Source organism: Phasianus colchicus, chromosome 2 (assembly GCF_987193195.1).
Source record: "Phasianus colchicus chromosome 2, bPhaCol1.hap1.1, whole genome shotgun sequence".
NCBI classification, from domain to species: domain Eukaryota; kingdom Metazoa; phylum Chordata; class Aves; order Galliformes; family Phasianidae; genus Phasianus; species Phasianus colchicus.
The window spans coordinates 3121520-3136036 of record NC_143437.1 but is presented as its reverse complement, the minus strand read 5'-3'; the positions used below and the strand labels follow the sequence as shown (position 1 = coordinate 3136036).

The following is a 14517-nucleotide window of genomic DNA, read 5'->3' as shown; positions in this document are numbered from 1 at the left end:
CAGTTTTGTAATTAATTAATAGATTCACAGCTCCGTGTCACCAACTTACTATGAAGGCTTTTATATTCTGTCATGAGCTGCACTTTTTTCCCACCAATTTCTCCAATGTGCAACTTTGGGAAACTAAGAAAGAAAATTAAACTGTCCTTAGTCCTGACAGTGAGGTTTCTGTTCAGTGTAAGTTAGCTTAATTGCTTATTTCCTTTCCCGCTTTGGCACTCTGTATCCCATTAGAGGCTTTTCTCTGATCTGCAAATAGCAATACCCTTTAATGGTGTAATTAAAAGGCTGCTCTTAGTACTGGATGTACTTTTTTAGTAATGCTAGCACATCCTCATTCTTTACCTCTGAAAAATCAGATTGCAGCGAAGTACCAAAGTTTTGTATTGAGTCACAGCTGACAGTCACTGTGTTAATGTTTTCAGGGTCACTGCCAGTAAGAGTTCTGGGCTGTCAGTAGTGTTCACATCAGAGAAATTCATCCGTTGTTAGCACCACCTAGCTGCAGAGGTAGAAGTATAATGAGAAAGAAAGAATTTCCAAATAGAATCTCCTTATTGATAAAAATATATTTTAAGTCCAAATGTTCTGCTGCTATGTCCTGCTTTCCAAGGGAGAATGTTCTTCTCTGACACTAGCTTAAATGCATGGGAATTGCTGTGACCCCCTGACATATCCCCCTTAAGTTACACAGCTTCATTTTCATGACATAAATTCCCTCTCCCAGCGTTACACTGGATCTGCAGCACTCCCTTGGTGAGGTGCCCCAGGAAAGGCAGGTGGGCAGCTTGTTCAGCTGCAGTTCCATTCTGTCACACAGGTATGGGGGGCAGCCTGCCCCACTGCAGGCCAAGCAGCATCCCTGGAAGTCCCACAGAGGAACATGAGTAGTGGGGACAAGAAAAGAGGTGTTGCTCGACCTTCCTGTTGCCAAAAACCTCTCTTCCTTGCAACAGAAGGATGTGGGAGATGTTGTTCTGGAAAGAGTCATTGGATAATTGGAGATAGAAAGTGAGTGGTTGATGTTGCCAGCAGATGAAAAATCATGAATGCTTGCTAATTGGAATAATTTCACTAGCCGTCTGTGAGTGCTCCTGAAGAGAAACCATTTTGCTTGCTCTTTGCTTTGCAGGAGGGAATGCAGCTCATTGCAGAGAAACCAGAGACTGAAGCTGTAGTGAAAGAAAAGCTAACGGGTCTTCATCAAATGTGGGAAGAGCTCGAATCCACTACTCAGACCAAGGCTCAGCGTCTCTTCGATGCAAACAAGGCGGAGCTTTTTACCCAGAGCTGTGCTGATTTGGATAAGTGGCTGAATGGTTTGGAGAGCCAAATTCAGTCGGACGACTACGGAAAAGACCTCACCAGTGTCAACATCCTATTGAAGAAACAGCAGGTAAAGAGAGCACAGGTTACAGAGCAGGCATTGAGCATCTTCCTGCACTCAGAGGAGTGGGAGGGGAGATCCTTTCAGTTTAGAAAAAATCTTATTATCTTTTCCTTCTTCTTCTTGCTCCATTTATCTTTAAGAAGCAAAAACATTCAGAAACAAATCAGCCATACATTTCTTGATGCAGTCATTCCCTTGTACTTCCTTCCCTCCCTACCCTATTATCTATTATCACTGGTGATAGTCCTCCAGTCACCAGTGCCTGCATGCTTCCCAGATGTGTCCAGTGCTAGTTGGTCCCTGGTTTCTTGCAGTAAAGACAGTGAGGACATCAGGGGACAGTGAAGCTCTCATCTGCAATTAGCAATGCTCCGATATTGTTCAGTGTAACTTGTGAACGACTGATAGAAGTGATTTATCTGCTCCCTGTTGGCCAGATTTGCACAAACAGGCATAACAGGAATACTGGCAGGTGGCTGCAGTTGTTGTGAAAGAGTGAATCTGTGTTTAAACCTTGTACTTTGCAGCAGGAATACTACAGTGATTATTAATACGATAAACCCTTACCAGCATCTGTTCTTCCTTCTTATGAAGCTATTGACATGCCCTAGTTTTATAAATTGCTTTTACCCTATTTTTGAAGTTTTTTTGCCATGTTTCTGTTTTAGATGCTAGAGAATCAAATGGATGTTCGTAAGAAGGAGATAGAAGAGCTACAAAGCCAGGCACGGGCTCTAAGTCAAGAAGGGAAGAGTACAGATGAAGTAGATGGTAAACGCCTTACTGTTGAAAAGAAATTTTTGGAGTTGTTGGAGCCTTTGAATGAAAGAAAAGCCAACCTGCTGGCCTCCAAAGAAATCCACCAGTTCAACCGGGACGTGGAGGATGAAATTGTAAGTATAAAAGAAGTCTTGTTCCTCAGACACTGGGAGATAATCACATCTTTCACAGAGCTTAGGATAAACCTTTCAATCATGTCTCAATAGCATGTTATAATAATGCTGCTTTTTGCACCTTGTTAATGCTCTCTGTTGTTCTAGCTGTATCTGGGGTTGCATTAAAACAGATGTGCTCTTTTTCTCTTGCTTTCAGCTGTGGGTTGGAGAGAGGATGCCTATAGCAACATCTACTGATCATGGACACAACCTCCAGACTGTGCAGCTACTGATAAAGAAAAATCAGGTAGGTGCTGTCAGGACTCCCCCCTACCTGTTACTTCTCCTTAGCACTGACTAGTTGAGTAAAGAAGGGCCTGGGGCAAAATTATGGATCCTTCAGTGGTGGTGTGATTGTGGTGGAGAGTGGCATATTCCAGGACACTCTTGATGGCCAGAGCCCCAGTTTAACCCCAGGATCTGAGGGCATGTGTTTTGCTGCCCCTCTAGAGGTGAGACCCCTGACCAGCATTTCTTTTTTTGTTTGTCTGCGTTTCTCCTTTATAGACACTTCAGAAAGAAATCCAAGGGCATCAGCCTCGTATTGATGATATTTTTGAGAGGAGTCAAAACATTATCACGGACAGTAGCCCGAATGCTGAAGCAATTCAGCAGAGACTTGCAGACTTGAAGCAGCTGTGGAACCTCCTAATTGAGGAGACAGAGAAACGCCACAAGCGCCTGGAGGAGTCCCACCGGGCACAGCAGTACTACTTTGATGCTGCTGAGGCTGAGGCCTGGATGAGTGAGCAGGAGCTTTACATGATGTCAGAAGAGAAAGCCAAGGTGAGCAGCTTTGCTGTGACACTAGTTTGATTTCAATTGCTTAGCTACAGGCGGGCAGGTGACATAATTTAATATGTCACTCGTGTAACTGTAATATAAACAAACCTATTTCCCTTCTGAAAGCTCCAGCGATCATCTCTTCTGTCAGTTCTGACATCTCAGATAGTGTGGATGATAGGCCTTGCTGCAGAGTCAGGCTCAGACTGTGCATGGCAACCGTGTGCTTTCCTTTACTGTAAAGTGAGATTTACCACTACAGTCCAGTTAGATCAAGATTTCTATCAGTTCTGAGTCACTGGGAACAGCACGTTGCAGCTGTCTGTGAAGCTGGCCTGGTGGTCAGTCAGTGGATGCCACAGCTGCTGGCCTGTCCTTACTCCCAGCATAGTGAAATCAAAACAGCATCAGACCATACCAGACTAGTTGAATTCCTATTTTCCAATAGTGTGGCAGGTACAGCAATGTGCTGTGTTCGTTTATTTGATAAAATAAAACCCAGCTTAGTATTTGTATAACACATTTCATCTTCACCCTTCTGTTAACAAAGATTTGTGTCCCTTTTTATGTTTAAGCAAGGCAAATGGAAAGGATTATTAATGTCAGTGGTTGATAACAAAAAATATTTTCCTGAAAAGGCTTATTGACAATATTAATTAACATTGAGGGTTGTTTTTTATTTTTTCTTTTCAACACGTGAGAAGTTTTTATGAGAATGCTCCCAAATGCTTTGGTGAAGAACCCTTTGGCATGAGCTCATTAGGATTTCTTGTCTTAATCCAGGCTGTAGTTGGAAAGCCTGCCCAGTGAGGTACCTAAAACTGTTCCACTTCTCTGAGCTCTCCACTATCGCTGATGTTGTGTAAACACACAAAGAACTTCATAGAAGAAGAAATTGAATGTGCTCAATTTGCAGCTGATGTGGTTTTGTTCTCCCTCCCAGTGGAGCTGTTGCAATTCACTCTTTTTTTCTCATTATTTTGCTTTCTGTGTCCACCATTTACTGAGAACTCAGTTGTTAAATTACAACCATCAGAGGTTTGGAGCAGTTCTTTATAAATCTTTGTGGCTGCTGCTCTTTGCTCATACAACAAGATGAGCTTGCCATGTGGAGTCTTTCAGTGAGTGGGGAGAATGGACCTTCATTTTCTGTCACCATTACAGGATGAACAGAGTGCAGTATCCATGTTGAAGAAACACCAGATTTTGGAACAGGCTGTGGAAGACTATGCTGAGACTGTGCACCAGCTTTCAAAGACCAGCAGAACTTTGGTGGCAGATAATCATCCTGAAAGGTATTAAATGCTGTTTTAAATTGTATCATGGGTTTGTTTAGTAGTTCAGTCACTTTGCTGGCTAATTCTGATGCAAAGAGACCATAATAAAGAGAAAATAACTCTGGAGACTGTACAGGAGAAGCTGAGTTGAGTTTCACTCAGTTCAAGATGCATGTTGGACCAACCTGATTTGGCCAGACACTGGATTTTGGGAGAAACAGCATGCGGAGTGCAGTTTTCTGTCCTGAACTGTATGTCCAACTGTTGACTTCTGGGTAGTACTGCACACATTCAGTAGATGCCTGTTGTGCCTTTTATACAGGCTAGTGATGTCAGGTCTGCCAGCTCTGCTGAACTGAATGGAAGTACAGCAGTCCTTAGAGACAAGGATCTGTCTTCACTCTTTAAGCCAAATTTATATCCAGATCATAGGGTGACAGCTATTTGTCCTTCTGTCTTAAAGGAGTGCTCCCCAAGATCTACTTCTTCTCTTTAAGATTTCAGAAGAATCAGACTGGAGTCTGTGTTTTAAACGTGGGCATTGTAACATCTGGGTTTTGGTTAATTTGTCTCAACATTCATAAATGGCTTTCCCTGTGGGAGAATTCAAGAAGAGCAAGAGCTGTTTTGTTCTAAGAGCTGCAGCTAAGCAGAATCCTCCTTTGGCTTTGACTATGAGGCTGATTTGATGATGAGACTGATTTGATGATGAGGCTGACGTGTTTAACTGCCCTAGCTGTGCAGATAGGAAGATAGAACAATCTTAGCAAAAACACTCTCCACCCCTGGTAAAGGTTGTTATTTAACTCAAAAGCACTCTCTTGTGGTCGTCAGAATTTCCAATGAGAGTGGATTTCCTGGCTGGGCTGGTTGAGTACTGTAGTAACAGAATCATCTTTAGATGGAGATGGGAAGGCAGGACTCACAAAAAAAGGTGAAAAGATAAGGCAAGTAGAGACATTAATTGCTTTTGGAAATACTGAGCTTTAGGGAGTAAGAAACCCATCAGTGCTTCTGAACTTTGGAGCAGAATTTAAATGAAAATGAAATGTTCCTTGACTCAGCAGCTCAAATCCTGCTTATTGTTATGGGAAAAAACTCTAGGGTAATCTGTGGTGAAACAAATGGACTTCTTGGTTCCTAGCTTTACTCTCTTAAGCCAGCAGGCTTATATGTACACGGGGCAGAAAGAATTCCAGCTAGTGCAGTCAGCTGTTCCAGCAGAGGATCGATCCAGGGTGTCTGAGCCAAATTTCTGCATATAGCAGGCACACTTTCTGGGTGTTAAACTCCCAAGAGTGATTTTTATCCTCATTTTATTTTTTCTTGTTATTTGTAAGAGACAGTGAGGATTCAGTGTTCTTTGTTTTTTTTTCAGTGAGCGTATCAGCATGCGCCAGTCCAAAGTGGATAAGCTGTATGCAGGCCTGAAGGATCTAGCAGAAGAGAGAAGGGGCAAGCTGGATGAGAGACACAGGTTGTTCCAGCTGAACAGAGAGGTGGATGACCTGGAGCAGTGGATTGCTGAAAGGGAGGTGGTGGCTGGATCCCATGAGCTGGGACAGGACTACGAACACGTAACGGTAAGTTTTTTGGATACGGCTGCAGGTTTACCTTTTTTTGCACGCAGCAAACAAGTGGATGGTCAATGTAACCGGTTTGAATGGTTTGCTCTGATCTCTCTGTGATTGTGACCTTGCATGAATGTGTTTCTGTGTGTTTCAGATGCTGCAGGAGCGATTCCGAGAGTTTGCCCGAGACACTGGAAACATTGGACAGGAGCGCGTCGACACCGTGAACCACATGGCTGATGAGCTCATCAACTCTGGACATTCAGATGCTGCCACAATTGCAGAATGGAAGGATGGTCTCAATGAGGCCTGGGCTGATCTCCTGGAGCTCATTGATACGAGAACACAAATTCTTGCAGCCTCTTATGAACTGCACAAATTTTACCACGATGCCAAGGAAATCTTAGGACGCATTCAAGACAAACACAAGAAACTGCCAGAAGAGCTTGGTAGAGACCAAAACACAGTGGAAACACTACAGAGAATGCACACAACGTTTGAACACGACATCCAAGCGCTCGGCACACAGGTGTGTATCAAGTAATAAGACTGTCTGTGGATATAGAAACTTGAGCTGCAGAGTGCTTCCACTGCATTTGGCCCCAGAGGCTGGCAGGCTGAGTGCTGGCAGCTGCTTTCCAAGTGCATTCCTAGAGGAATTACTTCTTATGCATCATTTTCTGATCTGTTTTTCGACTTCTCTTTATTGCACTAAGTTAATTAGTTTCCTTAAAACAGAAATCCACGGATTTCTGGACAGATAGTTGCCTCTTGAACATTATTCCTTCTCCTGCCCTTGTTTGGAGAAGCAGTCATAAAAGCTGAGAATTTAGAAATGTGCTGTGATGTCACCTGCCAGTCTCAGCCTGCTGCCTGCATAGGAATAGAGTGTGGATATAGAGGTGTGAGGATAACACACCTGAGCTCCTCAGAAGGCCTTTTCCTGATGCTCCAAGCAGCTGCAGCATTAGCAGAACACCAAGTCGCTGGTACAATAGGAAAATAAATAGTTAGTCTCAAAGAAAAATTTTCATTTGACTTAGGATATTGTCTCTTCAGGCAATTTCTGAAAGTCATTGAAGAGATGTTAGCGCTCTCAAGAGTTTTTAATATACAGGGATAACATGGAATACAGTTTTCAGGTTTCTCTGTCCTGAACGTTGTTCTTGGATATTATTCATATAAGTTGTGCTGGAAGCCATCTTAGGTTTGCTTACCCCTTGTGCCATGTTCACCTTGGTGAACACGAGCCACAACTGGCTGCCCATGGAAGAAAGAAGGAAGGATATGTGGGGGGCAGAAGCAAATACTAAGAGATGTGTGAACTTGCAAAATAGAAAGCAAACCACACCAACAAGAAACAGCACCACCAACGGAAAAAAAAACCCACCCTCCTCTGCTAGGTACTTTTCTATTTTCTTTTCTGAGTGGCAGAGAAAGTCTGGATCCCTACAGAGAAGCTTTCTGACTTGGTTATGAGTTTATGCTTTTGGACACGAATATTGTTTTTTATGATGCTTCTTAATAGCATTCTGCAGGAATTTCAAGTGCATAGTCCAAGCTAAGATTTTGAAAAGCAGCCAAACTTGATCTAATTCTTTAACTTATGAAGCCAAGGTATGATAAATAGAAGAAGGCAGCTGTTCATCCAACACGCTCAGGATTCTACACCAAAAAAACAGTGTTCAACTGCCAGAGTGAGAATTTTGGAAAGGAATCACATGTTTAAGAAATGGGGGAATTAAGACTGACTGCATTTATCCCAGTAGGATGGAAAAGAGAGCTTTTATGGCTGAGCTGCCTGCCAGTTCTCTATTATGTTGCAATATACATAGTTGTTTACACTAGTATAAAGGAGGTGTAGCAACCATTGGATTTTTCAAGTGTTTTACTTTCAGGAGCTGTAGATTTTATACATGAAATGAGAAATGTTCACAAAATACCAATCCTAGTCTCTCAAAAGGTAATTAGAATCAAGACCCAAATGAGGGAATATGTAATCATAGTGCAGAGCTATGGTGAATCACTGTGGTAATGGCATCATACGTGTGCCTCCAGCTAGTAATTTTGCATTCAAACTTTTTTAAAATAAATTGGTTAGAAAAGAGCTAATGGAGTTGGGAAAATGTGTGAAATGGTCAAGAGATAGCATTTGATGTCCCCAGATAGTGTTTGAAAGGAAAAGAGTTTTCTAATAGCAGAAGGGTCTTTGCATTTCCAAATTTGCTGCTGTTTGAAATCATTATCCACATTTTTGAAAAAGCATCTCTTACATCAGCCAGAGTTGCTGAGTGGCGTTCTGTCACTTGTGTGAGGGGAAGAAAACCTGATGAGGAATTTGTTCCCTTTTGCCCTAGAATTTAACAGTCACTTTATATTGGCACCCAGTTCTACACAAAGTTTAGGCAGTGGCAAATGTTTGTTATTCTGGGGGCTCGTTGACCCAACGGTCTTCTCCAATAAACGTTCTTGTAGGGGTACACCAACTTAATAATAAAATAAACCTTTCTATATTGACAGACCAAATATATTGGCAAGGAACACAGAAGGCAATTCAAATTATGAGTTAGCAGCTGAAACGCTCCCACATATGTGACTCAAAAGTACCTGACACCTTTATCTCTTGTAAACACACACCAGGTAAGACAGCTCCAGGAGGATGCTGCACGCCTTCAGGCTGCCTATGCTGGAGACAAAGCTGATGACATCCAGAAGAGAGAAAACGAGGTCTTAGAAGCATGGAAGGCGCTGCTGGATGCTTGTGAGGGCCGCAGGGTTCGGCTGGTGGACACAGGAGACAAATTCCGTTTCTTCAGCATGGTTCGGGATCTCATGCTTTGGATGGAAGATGTCATCCGGCAGATTGAAGCCCAGGAAAAGCCAAGGTAATGTAAGAAACATCTTGTGTGATACCACACGAAAGATAAGGCTGCAGGTCAGTTCAGGAGCATTTATAACACTCAGTGTCACTGAGCCAGAAACTCGTGAGGCTGGCAAGATGTGGTGGTGTGCTGGCAGCTTGCTTTTGTGTACTGCTGCCTGCAGAGGCTGGGGGGTACTGAAGTAATTGCAATGAAAAATCGTGTTCAAAGAGATTGTCAGCAGCCTTTCCACAGCAACAGCAGCATTCTGGTGCCAGTCAGATGCCCGATAAATCCTGTTTTCTGGACTACAAAAACAACCTATGAATTAAATTCTGTGCTGTACCATTGCGGGTTAGATGATTTATTTGAAAACTGCTTTTATGTCTGAAATATATGATTCTGAACCATGGATTGACTATTCTAGGGATGTTTCATCTGTTGAACTACTAATGAACAATCACCAGGGTATCAAAGCAGAAATTGATGCCCGAAATGACAGCTTTACTACCTGTATCGAGCTCGGCAAATCTCTTCTGGCAAGAAAACACTATGCATCAGAGGAGGTATTGTGCTTACTGAATGTGTAACAACTGCAGTGCTGATGGCATGTAGATTCTAGTTCAGCTAGAGAAACTGTCATTGTGTTATCTGTGGATTAAAAATGCATGTTTATAACGTCATGCATTACTTCAAGGACCTTATCTGCACTTATCTGCTAATGTGAAATTAGCGTGTGATTTAATGCCAGGAATTCACGTTGGAAAGCAGGAATGACACCTAAATTTAAGGTATCATTGTCCATTCAGGAAATGCAACAAAGCTGCTGCATTCAGGTCTGCAGGGAGCAGTCTTTGGGATGGTCATGCTTGGAAAAGTGTTTCCTTTGAGCAAGAGCAGAGACTACTCTGAGGGTGCCTGGATTTTGAAGGAGCCTGCTAGGGAAAAGAGTAGCAAATTGTTTATGGGGGGCAAATCCAGGGTATCCAGCAGCCTAAGGCCTTGCTTTGTTTTCTGATCTGACTAGACCAAAGAATAGCAGTTAAATCTTGTTTCTTCCTGCCTTCCTTTGGCCAAAGGAGGGTAGCCACTGCTTGTAGGACACTGCCCACGCAGGAAGGCGATATTTTCTGCGTCTTCATTGTACGTAAGTGCTGCAGAGGAACTGGGAAGTTTTGCTAGCCAGTATTTGCCCTGAGAATAATATGGGGCTTATGCTGACACATTATTGTTAGCACAGGTAATGAGGCTTTTCATAGCAATCACGGGCAGATGTTTTGCATTCTTTCCAAAAAAAAGATGGAAGATAAAGTACGTTTGCACCATTTGTTTGTCCATTGTGCTCTTTTTACCAAATAATCTTGATAACATACCAAATAATCTTGATAACATATTTCTTAAGAAATACTGTATGCAGATGTGATATTTTAATACAAACTTTATATTTATTTCTACTTCAAAAATAAGGAAAGCTGTTATATTCATACCAAGTCATTTTCTGGCAAACTAGTGCTGTGTTTCCATTCATTAAATGCCTGTGTCTTTTGCTTGTGGTAACAGCTTACATGCTGTGGTGGGGTGAATGTGATGCCTGATGCTTATGTAACAGTCCTGCATTCTCCTCTTAAATCCAGATCAAGGAAAAGCTACTGCAGCTGACAGAAAAAAGAAAAGAAATGATTGACAAGTGGGAAGACAGATGGGAGTGGCTGAGACTGAGTAAGGACGTCCTTGGATTTTTCTTGGCAGGGCCATACCTAACTCTCTCCTCTGTCTTTCTGAGCACTGAAAAAACCTACAGCTCCTTACCTTTTTTTATTAGCCTTGTTTGAAAGCACACTTGTACTGCATTAACTGTAGAATTCACATCTGTTAACTGTAAAATAATGGAGAACTTGAAACAAAGAAATCTGCACTGAAGATGTTACTCTGTATGCCTAAAGTTAGAGCTGGGTGAAATAGATGTTTTGCAGGTGTCATCTTTCAACCGTGTTTCTACAGAGGATGTGCTAACAAAAAATATGGGGAAGCAAAGTCTTGTTACCTTACACATGTAACATACTTGCATTATCTGACAGTTTATTGACAAAAGTTGTACCTTTAAGCATTGCAGCATTTTTCAAGTTCTTCACCAGAAATAACACAATTCAGAAACTCTAATAAGGGTTTCTCTAGCTCTTGTAGCAAACAGTTGCCAGTTTGTACATCTCAGTGCAGAGTAATCATTTGGTAGAGCTCTGGGCTGCTGTGTGTACTTCCTTCATTCTTCCTAAGTCTCAGCGGGTTTAAGAAAAAAGGTAGCATGAGGAACTGCCCCTAAGTGTTGGTGTTGTGTCATGTTCTTCATCAAAATTGTGTGATCTCATTCACAAAAGCTGCTGAAGCTTTTTTTCAGCTGGAAGGAAAACTTGAACTACAGCACTGTAGACATGCATGAAGTACAGAAATACTGCTTGCTGAAGGGACTTGCAGCCTTCATCGTGTTTGGTAGGAAGGCCAGTCTGAGGAATAAACCAGCAGAGAGAGAATTCCTGCTCTGAATTTACTTGGTTACAGCAGATTAGAACCAAAAGGAAACACAGAAATTAGAAAGTGAAATAATCTGTAGAAGATATAAACTTCACTTTTGTTTTTCCTCAAAGCAAAGCCGACATGACAAATTTCTGTCTTTTAAATCATTAATTTCAGTGACCTTAGTTAAGGAAAACATTGAGCCCGATGCTATTTTGAAGTAAATTCAGCTACTCTGAGGTAAATTCAGAAGATGCCTGATAACTTCACGATGCCATTTTTGACACTAACGGCACTAATATGTGTACATTCTTCATTCAGTTTTGGAGGTGCATCAGTTTTCAAGGGACGCGAGCGTGGCTGAGGCCTGGCTGCTGGGCCAGGAGCCCTACCTGTCCAGTCGTGAAATAGGACAAAGTGTTGACGAAGTGGAAAAATTAATTAAGCGGCATGAAGCATTTGAGAAATCTGCAGCTACTTGGGATGAGAGATTTGCAGCACTGGAAAGACTGACCACGGTGAGTGCTGGTGGTGCAAACTTCTGACCATTCCCCTCTATGGCGGTGCCAGCTGATTGTTACAGGAACTCCCATCACCACCAACCTAACCTCCATTTCTTGGCCCTGTGGAGCGTCAGCCAAGGCCAGTCACCCAGGGCCTGAAGTTTCATATTCCCAACCATACAAAAACCTTTTCAGGTTCATTTCAGCTCAACAGCATGCAGAGAATGATTAAGTGATGAATGACCTTACTGGTAACGAGTTGTTGTAGACCCAAGAGTGATGGCAAATTCTGGAGTTAAGCAATTTGCTCCAGCCCTCTGATATAAAGGCTGTACTGACAAAAGGAAAGGGAGACTCTAAGGGAAGAAGACCCAGATCCAACTCTTGAAAATATTTTTAGTTAAAGAGGACAGTGTGGGGAGGAGGTTTCAACAAAAATGTTTGCTGTGTTTTGACTGCTCCAGTACAAGGCTGTGTTCTCTGCTACAAATACACGGTAAACAGCAACAGCAAAAATTTTCAGGAGAGCTGCTACATCAGTAATTAATACCCAGAGAACACGTTGCCATCTTTAGAGAATAATTTTATTAAGACACTAAAATTGAAGTAGCTTGATTTTTCACATGCACGGAGCATCACAGCTGCAGACAAAGTTCATTTGAGTTTATCAAGATCTTAAAAAATCAAGCTGTTCTTGTTTAGATGGTTCACTTCAGGGCTTCGCGTGAAACATTTTACTTCTATGTATGTCAAGCAGATGAGGACGTCACTTCAGTATTTGGGTAGCTTGGGTTGCCTTTATATTTGTTTGTTTTGTGTTAATGAAATGAATTAGATAAGAAATCTGGACAAGTGCCAGGCAGCTGTGCCAGCACTCCATTTGATGCTAAGAGTCTGATGCTGTGTGGCTTTATTGACAAATTTGGTGCGACAAACTTTGCATGATTAATAGTTTTAAAGACTTGTGCTTTCAAATTTAATCCCAATAAACTTTAATTTCAGGAGTTTCAGAAAAATGCAGAGATTATTCTTACTCTCTAGAAATGTACCTGAAAAATGGCTGAGTTGCAGTGCTTTATCATGTTCAAAAATGTTTCATTTCTCAGTTGGAACTGCTGGAAGTTCGTCGACAACAAGAGGAAGAGGAGAGGAAGAGAAAGCCACCTACTCCAGAGCCAAGCCCAAAGGTTGCAGAAGATGGAGGCTCCCAGCAGCAATGGTAAGTCCGTGATGCAGGAAGCTGAAGTATGTGCTTCATGCAGTTTCCTGTGTTGGGATGCATAAAGGGGAAGTCTGGAGGTTGCCTGTTTTTGTGGTGTAACTCTTTTTAGAAGACTTCAGAGATGCAGTTGGTGGGGCCACGACTTTCGCAGGCATCTGAATTCCTGCTAAGATGAATGTTCCAATTTTTCATCGTGAAGCAGTTACTGCTGTTAATACACACCTGGCCTTTAAGTAAAAAGGCTACACAGCCTTTTTATACTGCCTGTGTGTCATGAATTAATATTTCCAAGCAATCTCGTACTTCTCTTTTAATGAGCATCAGTTACAGATAGATTTTAAGCCACGTCCATGGAGCATTAACATTTACCAAACTACTTGTGTGATAGGAGTAGACCTTGTGAAGTAACTATCACAAAAGCCTCCTTTGATCAAACTACTTTGGATTTCTTTTACTGTTGGCCATTTTTTCCTTTGCTTCTGCCACTGCAAGTGGAAATCTGTTAAAGGCTTTTACAGTGCTGTCAACAAATGACTTGGCAGTTGTTAAGAACTTGCTTGCAATTCTGAGATGTGCAAAATTCGGTATGAAAATCTTGTTTGGGAGAAAAAGATGACTGACTTTCAAAAGCCTAATAAAATTTCTCTTTCCTTTTTCTCAACAGGGATGGGACAAAAGGAGAACAGGTTTCCCAAAATGGTTTGCCATCAGACCAGGAATCTCCACGGGTTAGTTACCGCTCCCAAACCTACCAAAACTACAAAAACTTTATTAGCAGACGGACAGCCAATGACCGATCGTGGTCTGGACTGTGACATAAAATCATTTGCAGCAAAAGACACCTTTTTTTTTCAGTATGGTCTACTGGTACTGGTTTAATCTTTTGGCTTCAGATTTCCCTGCTGCTTTTCTCTTCCTTCCCATCAGTTGACTTCTATTTAATTAGCAGATCCTTGGAGATATATTTGTTTCACTTTAATCCTTGTTTATTTGAATATCCCCACTGACACTCAGTTGCTTTAAGGTGACACATTTATTTCATGTTATTTACTATGAGTTTTTCATGTTGTTAATAGTATTAAGATTTTCCAGCTAAACCATCCTTTTATGAGTAATTGAGATTTAATGAGATTACATCATAATGAAGAAGAGAACTAGAATCTGACAGGTATGACGCATCGAGTTGTACTAACAGGTTTCAGCACGGCAACGTTATTAAATCAGCTGCATTAGCAAGTGAGTTATTCACAAGGCCAAAGACAATACCTGCAAGTGAGCTCAGTAGTGAAGGCTAGGAGGGTGGGGGGTGTTGTAACTACCAACAAATTAAAAGCCTTAAGATTAGCTGTATAACATTCCATGTAGAATGGACTCATTGACTGCAGATAAAAATAAACATGAAATAAAACAATAAAAAATAGTTTCTAGATTTATCTTGGTATTTAGTCCTAATGAAGAGTTGTG

At 41.7% G+C, this 14517-nt stretch overlaps 1 protein-coding gene across 3 annotated transcripts in view; it reads left to right on the top strand.

Moving 5' to 3' along the window:
- Positions 1–14517, top strand: part of SPTBN1 (spectrin beta, non-erythrocytic 1) — a 126356-nt gene that overhangs the window by 98194 nt on the left and 13645 nt on the right. For all 3 annotated transcript variants that reach the window (XM_090134547.1, XM_090134548.1, XM_090134546.1), the window contains 13 exons: positions 1133–1396; positions 2059–2283; positions 2483–2572; positions 2833–3111; positions 4273–4403; positions 5764–5968; positions 6111–6485; positions 8597–8841; positions 9245–9383; positions 10452–10536; positions 11650–11846; positions 12938–13050; positions 13718–13781. In XM_090134547.1, the coding sequence (XP_089990673.1) occupies positions 1133–1396; positions 2059–2283; positions 2483–2572; positions 2833–3111; positions 4273–4403; positions 5764–5968; positions 6111–6485; positions 8597–8841; positions 9245–9383; positions 10452–10536; positions 11650–11846; positions 12938–13050; positions 13718–13781 (2412 nt within the window). The remainder of the gene's footprint in view (positions 1–1132; positions 1397–2058; positions 2284–2482; positions 2573–2832; positions 3112–4272; positions 4404–5763; positions 5969–6110; positions 6486–8596; positions 8842–9244; positions 9384–10451; positions 10537–11649; positions 11847–12937; positions 13051–13717; positions 13782–14517) is intronic.